This window comes from Zootoca vivipara, chromosome 11 (assembly GCF_963506605.1).
Source record: "Zootoca vivipara chromosome 11, rZooViv1.1, whole genome shotgun sequence".
NCBI classification, from domain to species: Eukaryota; Metazoa; Chordata; class Lepidosauria; order Squamata; family Lacertidae; genus Zootoca; species Zootoca vivipara.
This window is the reverse complement of record NC_083286.1, coordinates 9062406-9075549: the sequence shown is the minus strand read 5'-3', so window position 1 is coordinate 9075549 and position 13144 is coordinate 9062406. Positions and strand designations below refer to the sequence as shown.

Below are 13144 nucleotides of genomic sequence, written 5' to 3'. Positions count from 1 at the left end.
CCCCTCTTCTCCCCCCATGCACTGTTCTGGGTGTTCTCCCACCCACTCCCTGAGCCAGTTCGGGGAGGCACAGGGGAAGAGACAAAAGAAAAGCCCCCTTGTACTAGCAGAATTCCTTGTGCATGCTTCCTTCTGCTAGCAGGACTCATTAGTTGAATCTGGCTCATAGGATCAAGTAAGATGGTTGAAGGTAACCAAACAATGTAACAACATCTCTGCTGGACCAAACCAAAGGACTGTCTAGTCCAGGCATCCCCGAACTTCGGCCCTCCAGATGTTTTGGACTACAATTCCCATCATCCCTGACCACTGGTCCTCTTAGCTAGGGATCATGGGAGTTGTAGGCCAAAACATCTGGAGGGCCACAGTTTGGGGATGCCTGGTCTAGTCTAATATCCTGTTCCCCACAGCGGCCAACTAGATGCATATGAGATGCCCATAAGCAGGATGTGAAGGCAAAAGCCCTCTCCCGCTGTTGTTCCCCAGCAGTGGTATACTGCTGTGGAGCCATACTGCTTCTGAGCCTCTGTTGTCTCCACCATGAATAGTAACCATTGATATATTTTATCAAGAAAGTAGCCATCACAAGGTCTTATAGCAGCAAATTGCATATGCCCACCTAAAAATTAGCAAGGTTCTTTAGGGACCACCTAATATATATTATATATATTTACATAGTTCTCAGTTTCTCCTCATAGCAACTCTGTGAAGCAGATTAGACTGGGGGTCCCAGTAAACTTACTGGCTGAGTAGAGATTTGAACCCTGGTTTCCAGGTCCTAGTCCAGCATCCTAGCCACTACACCAAACAGGCTCTCAAAGCATATATTTTTAATAGCCTTTAACGGGTACATTTCAGAAAACAATTGTAGAGGATGCCAGTGCCATATTGTGAAATTTGTTGTCCATGAACCATAAGTCAGGGCCTTGTCAGCTTGCTTTTTAAAATATGGTCTTGATCAAAATAATTTCAGTTTCCCTCGCTAAAAAAAAGAAAAGTAGTCATGCAGACACAAGAACAGATGGTCTCAATTGTTCATCAGCCTTTCTGTGGATCACCTGAATAGCATAGCTGCCAAGTTCTCTCTTTTTTTAAGGGAAATTCCCTCATGCTGAATAGGCTTCCTCGTGAGAAAAGGGAAAACTTGGCAGCTATGCCTGAATAGGCCATAGTTGGAGGAAAAACTGTGTGTAGCCAGTATAAACTGCTTAATCAAGATGCTGTATCAGCAAAGCATCCTTGCAAGCATACTGTTTTCTGAAAGAAGACAGGCTCAGATCAGACTTGTTCAGCAAGAAATAGGCAGCATCCTTTGTAGATTGCCTTTGGTAGATATTCCTGAATTAAACACCCACAGCAGAGGCTGATTGGTAGGAGGCAAGGGCAGAATAAAGAATCATTCAGAGATCCAGTGGGCAACTTCCACAGTGGGTTTATTCTTTGTGGTGTGTCCAGGCACACAGTGTGAAAATTATGAGTTCTTGTCACCTTCGGTATATATTTTAATTTGCAACTGAAGGGTTTTAACAGGGTGCCAAAAACCTTTTGTAATTTCTGCATTGTTACCTTTCCGACTGACTTTTCCAAAAACAAAGTCTGCAAATTATTTTACAGAAAATCCCCAAATTGTTTCAACACACATTGACATTGTAATCCAGTAGACACCGCAGAGCTGTTTTACACTATGTATGAGGGTTACATAATTGTTTTTCTACCGATAATTACAACGTATTCGAACAGTAATCTAGAAGTGAATCTGAATAAGTGGTATGTCAGCTATAATGCCTGCTTATGTGGGCAGTGCTGGCAGAGTTGAGGAGGGATGTGGTTCTTTTGAACAGCCATTTCAACCGAAGTATTTCAATTTAAGCAAACGTTTCTTCTTCTTCTTCACCCCTCTCTTACCCACCCGCCCCCTTTCCCCAAGTTTCTATGCAGATTTTGGCCCACTCAATCTGGCAATGATTTACAGATACTGTTGCAAGCTAAATAAAAAGTTGAAGGTAAAAATGACTTTGTACTCAATGGTTTGTATATTATTGTGCTGCTTTTTAAAATGTTGCCGGGAATGAACATTGTTCACTTGGAAGTTCATGTGTGCACTGTTTTTACTACTTTATATTCACTGGCAGAAAATATTTAAAGTGATAGGGATTTAGGTTGGTGTTCATATTGGTAGTCCAGAGAATGGTGTGTGTGTGTGTGTGTGTGTGTTTGGCAAAAGGGTGGGGAAGTATAATGTGGTAGAACTTGCCTGCTTTTATTTTGAAGTACAAATAACAGGGAATTCATTCTGTGGTTAATGGATGAAGGCAGAAGGCAAGAAGCTGAAAACCATGGAACTTAAAAGTCCTCATTGTGCCACAGTCAAAATAAACTTACTAGGAAACACTATTTGGAGTGGAAGTGCCAACTCCCCCCAAGGGAATCCTTGTTTCTGGCAACCTGCCAGTGTCTGACGAGCTGTAGGACACAGAAGCACATATTTCTTTAATATGTATTTCAGTGGGTTTTATCTTTTTCATTTAAATAATAATAATAATAATGCTTGCCAATAGCTCTTGATGATTAAAATAACTGATTCTTTATAATGAACATACCCTGTTGTTTTTAATATTTTAAGGAAAATGTATCTTATACTGTAACGAAATGGGTGGGATTCTAACCTAACTGAAATATAGGCCCCCCGTAGATGACGTGCGACACCCACACAAGGCATCAGATTGTAGCTCCTTGTGGACCAACATTCAGCATTATGCAGCCTGTGCAAGAGGCAAGCCAAATAAAAACATATGACAAAAGCTCTGAGGCACTCTGCCCTAGTTTATTCAGTGGCATGATATTTAATCTTTTGATCAAAATAAAATTGAAAATTACTTACGTAATGGAATTTCCCCACACTCTACTCTCCCTGTGCATCCTGTGCTCTCCCTCCCCAAATATGTTTCAGAGAGTTGGGGCGGGGGGACTCATAGCAAATTTAGGAGGTGCATGAGGAGAGGAGGGGGGAGGGGAAATTATGTTGCACTTCCAAAAGTCCTAGCACAGGGGTGGTCAGCGATCCACTCACAGAGTTAAAAACTAGCAGTGATCTACCCCCCTTTTCAAGTCAAAGTTGTTGAGCTTTTCCAGGGAGGAGGAAAGCCCCACTTTTGGGGGGTGTAGGGCTTTTTTTAGGGGAGCCAAAGTTGTTTAGCTTCTTTAAGGGGAGCCAGTGATCTACCACAGATGTCCAGGGATCTACTGGTAGATCACGATCTACCGGTTGGACGCGCCTGTCATATCAGAAGCACTTTTTGGATTACCTCCCTAAGACCCCCCAAAGGTAGGCTGGTCTCCCCTTTAAAATCATTAGGAAACCACCTCCCCAAATTCAACCTCTGCTCTAATGTTGGAACAGATAACTAGAAGGAATAAAACTAGTTTTGTTCCTCATGGATTCTGTGAAGGTTAAATACATCTAGTTGCTGTGCCTGCTTGTTCTTATCAGTTATTCCCTGCTACAGATCAGTAGGACACCACAAGCTAGTAATCTGTTTTCCTTTTTCTTTATGATCAGATGTAACAGTTGACAAGACAATCTGTTATTTTCAAGTTTTTACAAAAATAATAACCTCTGGTCTTTTATAGAACTGTAGTAGTATATAATGGCAATTAAGCCTTAAAACTGTACTATGTAGTAGTGTGAGGGATCTTGGAACAGCTAGCATGCTGCAGAAATGGCTCATCTAGTCAAAGAAGTCATACTTTTCCAGGCTTTCCCACATTTTTTCATGTTATTTACTGCAAGAATATCTGATAGTAGATGGGAAAAAATGCCTATTGGGAAGACATTGCAGAATAAAAAAACAGAAGCTGCAAATATGCTTTCATTCAGCCTTTGAAATGCTGTTGCCAAGTTAAACAGTGAAAACTGAAGTTTGTGACTCAGCAGTTACACACAGCTCCAAGACTTAAAGTGATGTTTGCTGTGCAGATCTGATAAATTGTAAGTTTGGAATTTGAAGTACTATGTGGAGGAGCTGGTTATGGGATTACTCTTGTCTTAGGTCTTCACATTCCAATTACTCTGCTTGGGTCACATTAACACCATACATTTAAAGTACTGTGAAAACACTTTTAACAGTTATTGCACCATTAACCAACTACAGATCCCAGGTTTGGAGGAAGCCATGATAGTTTAAAGTGGTCTCACAGTGCTTTAAAAGTATAGTGTGAATGTGGCCTTGTAGTAATTATTTTTCAGTGAACAGGGAAGCAGGAGCTAGAGGTTTATAAGAGCATGTCTTGAGGAGGACAGCACTATAGGTTCAAATTTATGTTGGGTGTGTATTTTTTATTGCTCTTCTATAAATGAATCTCTGAGGTGTGTAAATAATTTAATAATTTGCACTTTGTCTGGTACAATTAGAAAAGGCCCTTTAAAACAGCAAAGTTGAGGAAATTGCTTCTCAGAGTAACTTCATGTTTACAAAAGTTCTTTTGTTCCTGACTCAAACACTTGTATATTGTGGACTTCAGAATCGTTTCATTAAATTATATTTTTGCTTTGGATATTTGATCTTCTAGCTCATTTAATTTTCTTCTTCTTACCATTTCAACCTTCATTACTATGCATGCTGGGTCCCAATGTCCCTCTTTGTTGTAGAAAGACATTGACAAAGAAGTAATTCTTTGAATTATGCCTTAAATAAAATGTAGCAATGTAACTACGCGTTGCCAAATGATGCTGTTTTCTATGTGTGCAGCACATGTGTGTGTCCCCTATGGGGGAATTACTACTTAAAAATGACTCAAATACAACTTTTTTATATAATGCACGGAGTTGGATTATAACTCCATTGTTTATTTCCTTCGTACAGTCCTTTACCATGTTAAGAAAGAAGATTGTTCATTATACTGGCTTTGATCAGAAAAAGCAAGTCAACGCAGCCTTCCTCATAGGCTGTTACGCAGTAAGTATTCTAATGTTTAACTTTAAACTGTCAAAGACCAACAAGCCTGTGTCCTCCCTGCCCCCTCATGTCTAGTGATAAAGTAACTTGTGGTTCATGTGCTTTTGCCCCCAGTTTAGGAAAAGGAATGCATTCATAGGATAAAACTGCTTTACAGTTTTATCCCTAAGCCCATTTTCTTTCCCCATTTCCCCGCCTCACTTGTTGCTGCTGTTACTGGTATTACTAGATATATGGATTTATTTATTTATTGCCAGTCCATTTTGGCAAGCTCACCTGCCTTGCTAAACCAGATGTCATATATGATACAGTGTGAGACAGGTGAAAATGTCACTGGACCTACAAAGCCTCAAGTGCAGTTCTTTGCGAGCCCCAGTGCTCAGCTGATCTGTCCTGGCTTCCATGCACAGATCAGTGCAAAAACTAGTCACCTGATGGTCATTGTGATGGCAGGTAATTGACAGATGAGTCCAGGACATCAACCTGACAAACCTGACAAGCTGGGTTGTGAGGAAGATGAGGATCAGGCCCAGTGCTTTTCTTTTAGAAAAAATGCTGCCAGTACTGTGTACATTTGAGCACCTTCGGGGGGAAAAATACACTGATCAGGCCCACTGGTAGATCTAGTTATACCCTTTTATAAACAGCCCAGGGTTTTGAAGTTTCAAAGAAGAAGAAAGACTTTTTAAAAACAGCAATTGAATTGGGACAGCTGGGAATTGAGTGGGGCTAGTTGGAGGGACCAGTGTTAAAATACAATAGAGGAAAAACCATGCCGGTGAGGAATAGTTGTGTTTTTACTTTTAATTTATCTTTGTTGGCACATTTCAAATTCAAAAAAGTAAAAGTGAGCATAATGAAAAACACAAGCCATAAAGCGCACAGGTGTAGACTTGGGAAGGCAGAATAGCTTTGACACATATCCATGGCACCAGACCAGAGCATCCTTCTAGAATGAACCCTGTACAACTGGAGGCGTAATCCCATATGCATCAGTATTAATGGAGGGGAAAGAATGGGAACCATGTAATAAACCAAACTCTGTTCAAGGAAATCCTGTGTTTCCTTGGACATGAAGGGGCACATCAGTGAGACAATCAGTAATGGTGGACATGCATTCCTGAAGAGCATCTTGTTCTTGATTACCTCCTGGCACATGGGTGCAGTGGCACAGAAGGGGCAACGCGCATTCATAGGGTGAAGGGTGAGCTTTCTCTCACAGATCATATTTTTTGAAAAGAATGATACATTTCACATTAACACTCCCATCCTAAACATACTTTCTTTGAAGTAAGTCTTGCTGATCGGCATGGTGTTAACCTTCAAGTAAATGTGCTGAGAATTGCAGCCTTAGTGTAATTTCGAGTATATGATTCAGTTAAGATTTGTATGTGGAAAGTACATTTCATTCAAGTAACCACAGAGTCCCAGCAATGGGTACAGCAGGCATGGGAAGCTTCAGACCTGGGACTAAATGTGGCCCTCTATGCCTCTCTGGCCCTTGGAGCCATGCTCTCTCCCTCTTCCCCAGACCACATCCATTATTGGCACTGCTGTGCATACTCCTCAAGTATGAACTTGAACTTGAAGTATGAATATGAACTTGAACTGTGTAACCATGCCTCTTGCTTGCTTGGATGAAGGGAGCAGAAATTAGGGTTGAACACACTGAGTTTTGCATGGATGGAATGGACCACACTTTTACCTCTGACCCTGCCCATCACAAAAGATTCTCCAAAAAGGGACTCCAGCTGTTAGGCTGAAGAATGTTCGCCACCCCTGGGGTAGAGGGCAAGTTATTTGTGTGGGGAGTACTTTTAGTCCAAAACATAAGGAGGAGGCACCAGGTTGGGGACAACTTCCTTCTCTACAGCGTACTCTATAATCCCTTGCAGTGTGCCGAACTGCTTAAATGGGCATGCCAATCTGAAAAGAGTTCTGTGCTGAAGGTAGAAAGTTGGAAAATAATTTTTCTCAACAATAATGCTCCTTCTGATATGTCCAGGCTGCACAAAGCTTAAATTGCTTTAAAAGCTTCTTGAATTGTAACACTACTTTTTTTCATACCGAAGATACCTTTTGTATACAATAGGTTTGGATCCTTCTTTCTCCAGTCTTCAAAGGGATATTAGCTGCTCTGTACAGTGTGGCTTGGTTTGCTAACTGTTTCTGAAAGTCGCATGGTGTGTCCAGAATTCTTCTCCAGCAGAGTGGAAGTTCAGCATGCACAGGATTTCCCTTCAAAGAGCTACACTATTCATCCCCTGTTAAGCAATGATCACACGCTGGCATGGATATGGTTCTCATAGCTGTCAAGTTTTCCCTTTTCTCGCAAGGAAGCCTATTCAGCATAAGGGAATTTCCCTTAAAAAAAGGGAGAACTTGACAGCTATGATAGTTCTTGTTTTGTCCTGTCTAACTTACAGCAACAAACCCTGCCTACACTGGTGCATTATGCAGTTGTCACAAAGCAGGAAAAGTTAGAGCTAGAAGGGGATTTGAATGCAACTGTATGTGTGGTCCTCTCCTTCCAGAGCTATCCTTGCAACTGCTATATTGCAGGCATCCCCAAGCCATAGCTGCCAAGTTCTCCCTTTTTTGAAGGGAAATTCCCTTATGCTGAATAGGCTTCCTCGCGAGAAAAGGGAAAACTTGGCAGCTATGCCCCAAACTCTGCCCTCCAGATGTTTTGGACTACAACTCCCATCATCCCTAGCTAACAGGACCAGTGGTTAGGGATGATGAGAATTGTAGTCCCAAAATATCTGGAGGGCCGAGTTTGGGGATGCCTGCTATATTGTATTCTTGAACATAGTTTCCCCATGTGATTCTTTGATATTATTTGCCTTTAGATTTCTTAAATGTTTGGTCAATTGGTTAGATTATTTGCTAAACACATTTTGACTAATTAAAAATGTGCCTTCAATTAGTCGCAACACTTTTTTAATGTTAATTAATATAAAAGCTTCAAATAGCAGGTGTAATTAAAAAAGAGGTATTCCTTCTTGACTCCTTTGGTGATTCCTGCTGCAACACATACATACACTATCTAAGACAAAACAAATCAAAACAAAAATGTTGTTTTCTTTGGGCAGGATTCAATTTATGAGTCGTGTCAGTGGAAGCCTTTCCTCTTTCTCCTCCTCTCCCATGTCCCCCAAAATTGGCTCAGGGAGCTCAGAAGAACCCCCAGAACAGTGTGTAGGGGGAGGAGAGGGGGGCCATTCAGCCTGGCAAACTGAATTGCTTGCCCTGTTGGAACGATCACATGTTGAACAACTCCCCTAATTCATATGAAAATATGTATTACACTACATACATTTATCAATAAAGTGCTGTCTTTTAAATTAAGTGACAGCAGTAATGCTTTTTTGTACTTCTTAAAGCAGCAGTTCTTGTTGCTGCCAAAACTTACCCCGACACTTAAAGGGAGAGATTCTTTATCAGCTACTGAAAATTAGCTCACTGTTCTTAAAAAATAATAACACAGACAATACAAGAGCCAGTGCTTTCGTGGCTTGCCCTGTCATATGGAAGCGTTCTCAGTGTTTCCATTTTACGGGGGTAATTATAACAAATTCAAGAAGGAGTAGCATTTGTATTTAATGTAAGAAATGTGTCGTTTTAGTGCTGAATCATTGCTACCTAGTGGAGCTTTGTATTACTAAGCTGTTTCCACTGTTTGGATTTAAACTTTTGCTTGATGTTTGTAGAAAACTTGAACATTTTCAGTAGGACTGGGATTTTAACTAGACAGTAGTAAATCTGTTGTGCTAATTGTCTAGTCACTGTGGCTGTTCTTCTAGACATTGTGTGGTGTCCTTTATGCACAGAGAATTTGACAGTTCTTAAAATGGCAAGTTTTACTGTCTTCCTATGGTATTATTGATGTCTATGACCGCAGCTGTATGAAACTAATAGGCGTCATAGCTTTAGCTTTGCTCAGTTAAAATACCAGCCTGTTCATACTTAAAAGGCAGAACTGCATTAGCTAGAGAGGTTTATAGTTCTTTGTCAGCAGGTAGAAATATACTTTGAGCTTACTTCTGAAGTGGGTGGTTTTGATCTCCTGTATTATTTCACGGGTTAATATCCTTTCTTCTGACTCTCTTTGTCTGTTTTAACTCAGAAATATTGTAGCTCTTGTGTGTCCTCTCCTCCTCCTTTGTCTCCTGCCTCCATCTCAGCTCTGTATCCAAATCCTGCATTAACTTAGTAACAGTGTTTCTTTTTCTCAGGCTTGGCACTAATTATGTCCTTTTGGAGGGCTACCCTTCTTGGGTCCTACCCTCAAGAATTGCTGTAATTCAGGTCATCTCCAGGACTCATCTCTGTGTACTTTATTTTCTCATCTTCTTCCTTCAGGGTAAGCAGTTTCCTTCAGCTCTTGTGTTCTTTGGGTTTTCTTCTTCTTCTTCTTCTTAATCCTTCCTAGGTTCAGTTTGCCAATTTTTCTAGATGTAACCTTATTTTAGATGGAGCTGCTGAAGCAGGATCACCACTGCTGATGTAACATTCAAATATCTAACCTTTCCATTAGTACTTCCAGTAGTACCTGAAATTAAATTAAAAATTTCTACGTTAATGCATGGGGATTTGATACCAGCAGGGTTTCTTGTGTATCTTGTGTTGGCTTTCATAGCCTTCTCTACATTTAAGCAAACGGGTGGGTGTGTATTTGTGTCCTGTCTCTTTTCTAAAACCTGTAGTGGGTTGTGCAGGGTTTTTTTTTCCTTACAATGTTTTCTCTCCCTCTAAGGGTAGATATTTCACCAGTGTGGTTGTATCTTATTTTCCCAATGAATAATATGCATTCTTCTTCTTCTTTGATTTCTGCAAGGTCTCAATGTTTGCCTTCTTCTGTGCCTTTTCATTTTTATACTTATTTACAGAAGCTGTCTCTTGTGAAGCTGCTACTCTAGCTTCCTGGCAGGTGGGTTGCTGTTCTCTACCAAGAGGCATTAGGAAGCTGAGAGGTCGGCGCAGCAGTGCAAACACACTGGCAGGAGTGCCAGATTGGTTCTACCAGTGGATTTGCACTGCGCTGACCTCCCAACCGCATAAACCCTCCTAGAAAGCAATAGTAACCCACTGCCAGAAAGCCAGGGTACCGGTTCTGCCGACTGGGCAAGTTGCTTCTGTAGTCTGTTTTTACACAGTGTTATTACTGTAAACAGTTTATGAGTTACGTTTGTGCCTTGGCTTAGGAAAGTCATTTCTGCTCTATTTATTTGTTTTCTGTCTTTCTGTGATGCTTTCTTTCCTACTCTTTTGTAAAGCTGATGAAGAGTTGCTATGTAAAAAACAAAACAAAATATATAGAATACAAGGGCTTAAAGTTCTACTTTATCTAAAAATAAAAATATGCACTTAACTTCCACAGGTTTCTCTCTCGCGCGCGCTCTTGACCATGTCAACTGTTTTAACTTTAACTCAGACCAGTTGTATATTTATATTTCCCCAGAATATTGCATGACTGATAGGGTATAGAAATGCCAATTCAGTTATACTTCCTGCAACAGGTGCAGATGAACTGCTACACATTTCTTAACCTTGGTTAAGGATTCTGGAATGGACCTTCCCTCTTGCACTTGAATCTCTGTTCCTAGCTATGCAATGATTTGGTATCTGTACCAATGATTTAGTATGCAGAAGGAATACACACCAAAGCAGGGAAGAATTGGGGCAGGGATTGTGAAGTCTGATTACCCACTCTTAATCCTTTAACCAGGGTTACAGCCAGCTAGTGTTTTCTGCACGGTACCTTGGGCTGAGTTTTGAAGAAAATAAAGCTATTGGTTGATGATACATTCACAAGCATGCGCGCACTTGTATCCAAAACCATTTAAAACAAAAACATAACCTGTTCTGAAGTTTTGTAATGTTTTTACATGCTTGTGCCTAACTGGGGAAAGTAATAATGCTAAATAGGCTCATGTCAGTGGGCCATAGAATGATCTGGGAGATTGTTTTGCTGAAGTACTGTTGAAAATATGTAGTTGTGGACTCAGTGCCTGGTAGGGAGGTTGTTATTAGACTTCTCATAGAATCGTATTATCATAGAATTGTAGAGTTAGAAGGGACCCCGAGGGTCATCTAGTCCAACCCGCTGCAATACAGGAATATCATCTAAAGGATTCATGACAGATGGCCATCCAACCTCTTCTAAAAAACTAGAGTCCACCACCGCCCAAGGGAGTCTGTTCCACTGTCAAACAGCTCTTTACTGTCAGGAAGTTCCTCCTGATGTTTTGCCATAATCTCCTTTCTTGTAACTTGAATCCATTGGTTCAGTTGGCCCACTGTAGTGGGTAGAGAGGTCTGCTTCACCAGCACATTCCCTGCAAAGAAGGCAGTGGGAAAGCAACAACCCAGCAGGATTGGCCCCACAACACCTGCGGACACCACCTAGTGTTGTCAGCTGATGGATAGGTGGTGTGGCTTGTGAAGGGAAATGACCTGGCAGGCCAAGATGGATCAATGGGCTGGAGATTCCTCACCCCTGTCTTAGAGCAAGGTGAGGAGGCAGCTCTGGCAGATAAATCATGGTGAAAGTGGTGACCTTAACAATTGATGTCCCCCATTAGAAAAGTGCTTTCTTCCACTGATTCCCCCACCCCCACCCTCACCTTATGATACCATTGCAACATCCTTACTGAAGAGATGGTCTTTGTTAGGACATGATTTTAATAGGTTATCACTTACGAAGTATACCAGAACTTCCAGCCTTACTGTCTAGAGCTCTCACCCAGCAGATGCAGATGTACATTAATTGAGACTGGGAGGTTTTACAGCAGATGTTCCATCCCACTTCAGCTTTTACGTAGAAGCAACTCCCGAACAACCCACACATTTCTGCAATAGTATTTTACTTGTTTGTAGGACAGCATTGTGTTCAAAGCAAATTGAAGCTGCATTTCTTAAGAAGAAATTTAAGCAAGGTAGCTTTCCAAGTGCGTGGCACTGTAGGTTAAACCACAGAGCCTAGGGCTTACCAATCAGGTTGGCGGTTTGAATCCCCGTGACGAGGTGAGCTCCCATTGCTCGGTCCCTGCTCCTGCCAACCTAGCGGTTCAAAAGCACAATGTGTAAGTAGATAAATAGGTACCGCTTTGGCGGGAAGGTAAACGGCGTTTCCGTGCGCTGCTCTGGTTTGCCAGAAGCAGCTTAGTCATGCTGGCCACATGACCTGGATGCTGTACGCTGGCTCCCACAGCCAGTAAAATGAGATGAGCACTGCAACCCCGGAGTCATCAGTGACTGGACCCCAACAGTCAGGGGTCCCTTTACCTTTACCTTTCCAAGTGCAATGCTTCTGATTTCCAAGCCCATGGGGGGGGGTGTTCTGTTATACCTTGACTCCATCAGTGCCTATATCTAGCAAAACTCTCCTTCAAGATTAACAGTAATAGCTTGTGCTGTTGAACATACAGTCATTCAGGGTATTGTGACATGATTCCAGCGCCCCACTAATCAGAATGTGCAGGAGGGCCCCCAAGTGCAACAATGCTCATTTCCCCCACATTTTGAAGTAACTGAATACAGATTGCCATGTAAACAGGGGTCCCCTCATAAGACCAGTAACTCCAGAGACTAAAGCTACCTACCGTAGCTGTGCTATTTTCTGTAGCCTCTGTTCATCTAAACAGGACTTGAATGTTATTGAAACATGGTGTGTCTCTTCAGTCCGTGCAATGGATAATTGCTTTGTGTACAGCCATATTGTATTGGGAATGCTAATTGGATAATCAAGAATTGCAGCTGCTGAATTATCTTTTGCCTATAATTTTATCCTTTGTTTTGTGTATTAGGAGAGCACAGTTGTTTAGGAAGGCTGATTGCAAAATTGTATTACCTAGCATTATATTTTAAGGTTTAAAAACTGGGGAGGGTGAAACTTGATAGAAGTTTGCACAGTTGCTAAACTTTGCCTGTGCTCTATTTTATATTTTCATTTCTAATGGAGTGTATTCCTGTAAATTTTCATTGCAAACTGTTTAGCATTTAAAATTATGATTCAGTAGGCGGAATGAGAATAGTCACACTTCATGACTTGTGCTGATGGTGACTTAAAATGATTGTTTCTTGTATGACTTTGACAAAGTTAGTTGTACAATGCCAGAGGTTATTCATTTGCCACACTATAAAAGTAAGTAATACAGATAGGAGTCTCACCCTTGCAAGCAGGC

General features: G+C 41.3%; 1 protein-coding gene across 7 annotated transcripts in view; it reads left to right on the top strand.

The window, feature by feature from the left end:
- CDC14B (cell division cycle 14B) overlaps positions 1 to 13144 on the top strand; it is a 62321-nt gene that overhangs the window by 24659 nt on the left and 24518 nt on the right. For all 7 annotated transcript variants that reach the window (XR_009558311.1, XR_009558310.1, XR_009558312.1 and 4 more), the window contains exons 3-4: positions 1928 to 2003; positions 4863 to 4955. Coding sequence is in view for 4 of the 7 variants with exons in the window: in XM_035099508.2 (XP_034955399.1) it covers positions 1928 to 2003; positions 4863 to 4955 (169 nt within the window). In the remaining 3 variants the exon portion in view is untranslated. The remainder of the gene's footprint in view (positions 1 to 1927; positions 2004 to 4862; positions 4956 to 13144) is intronic.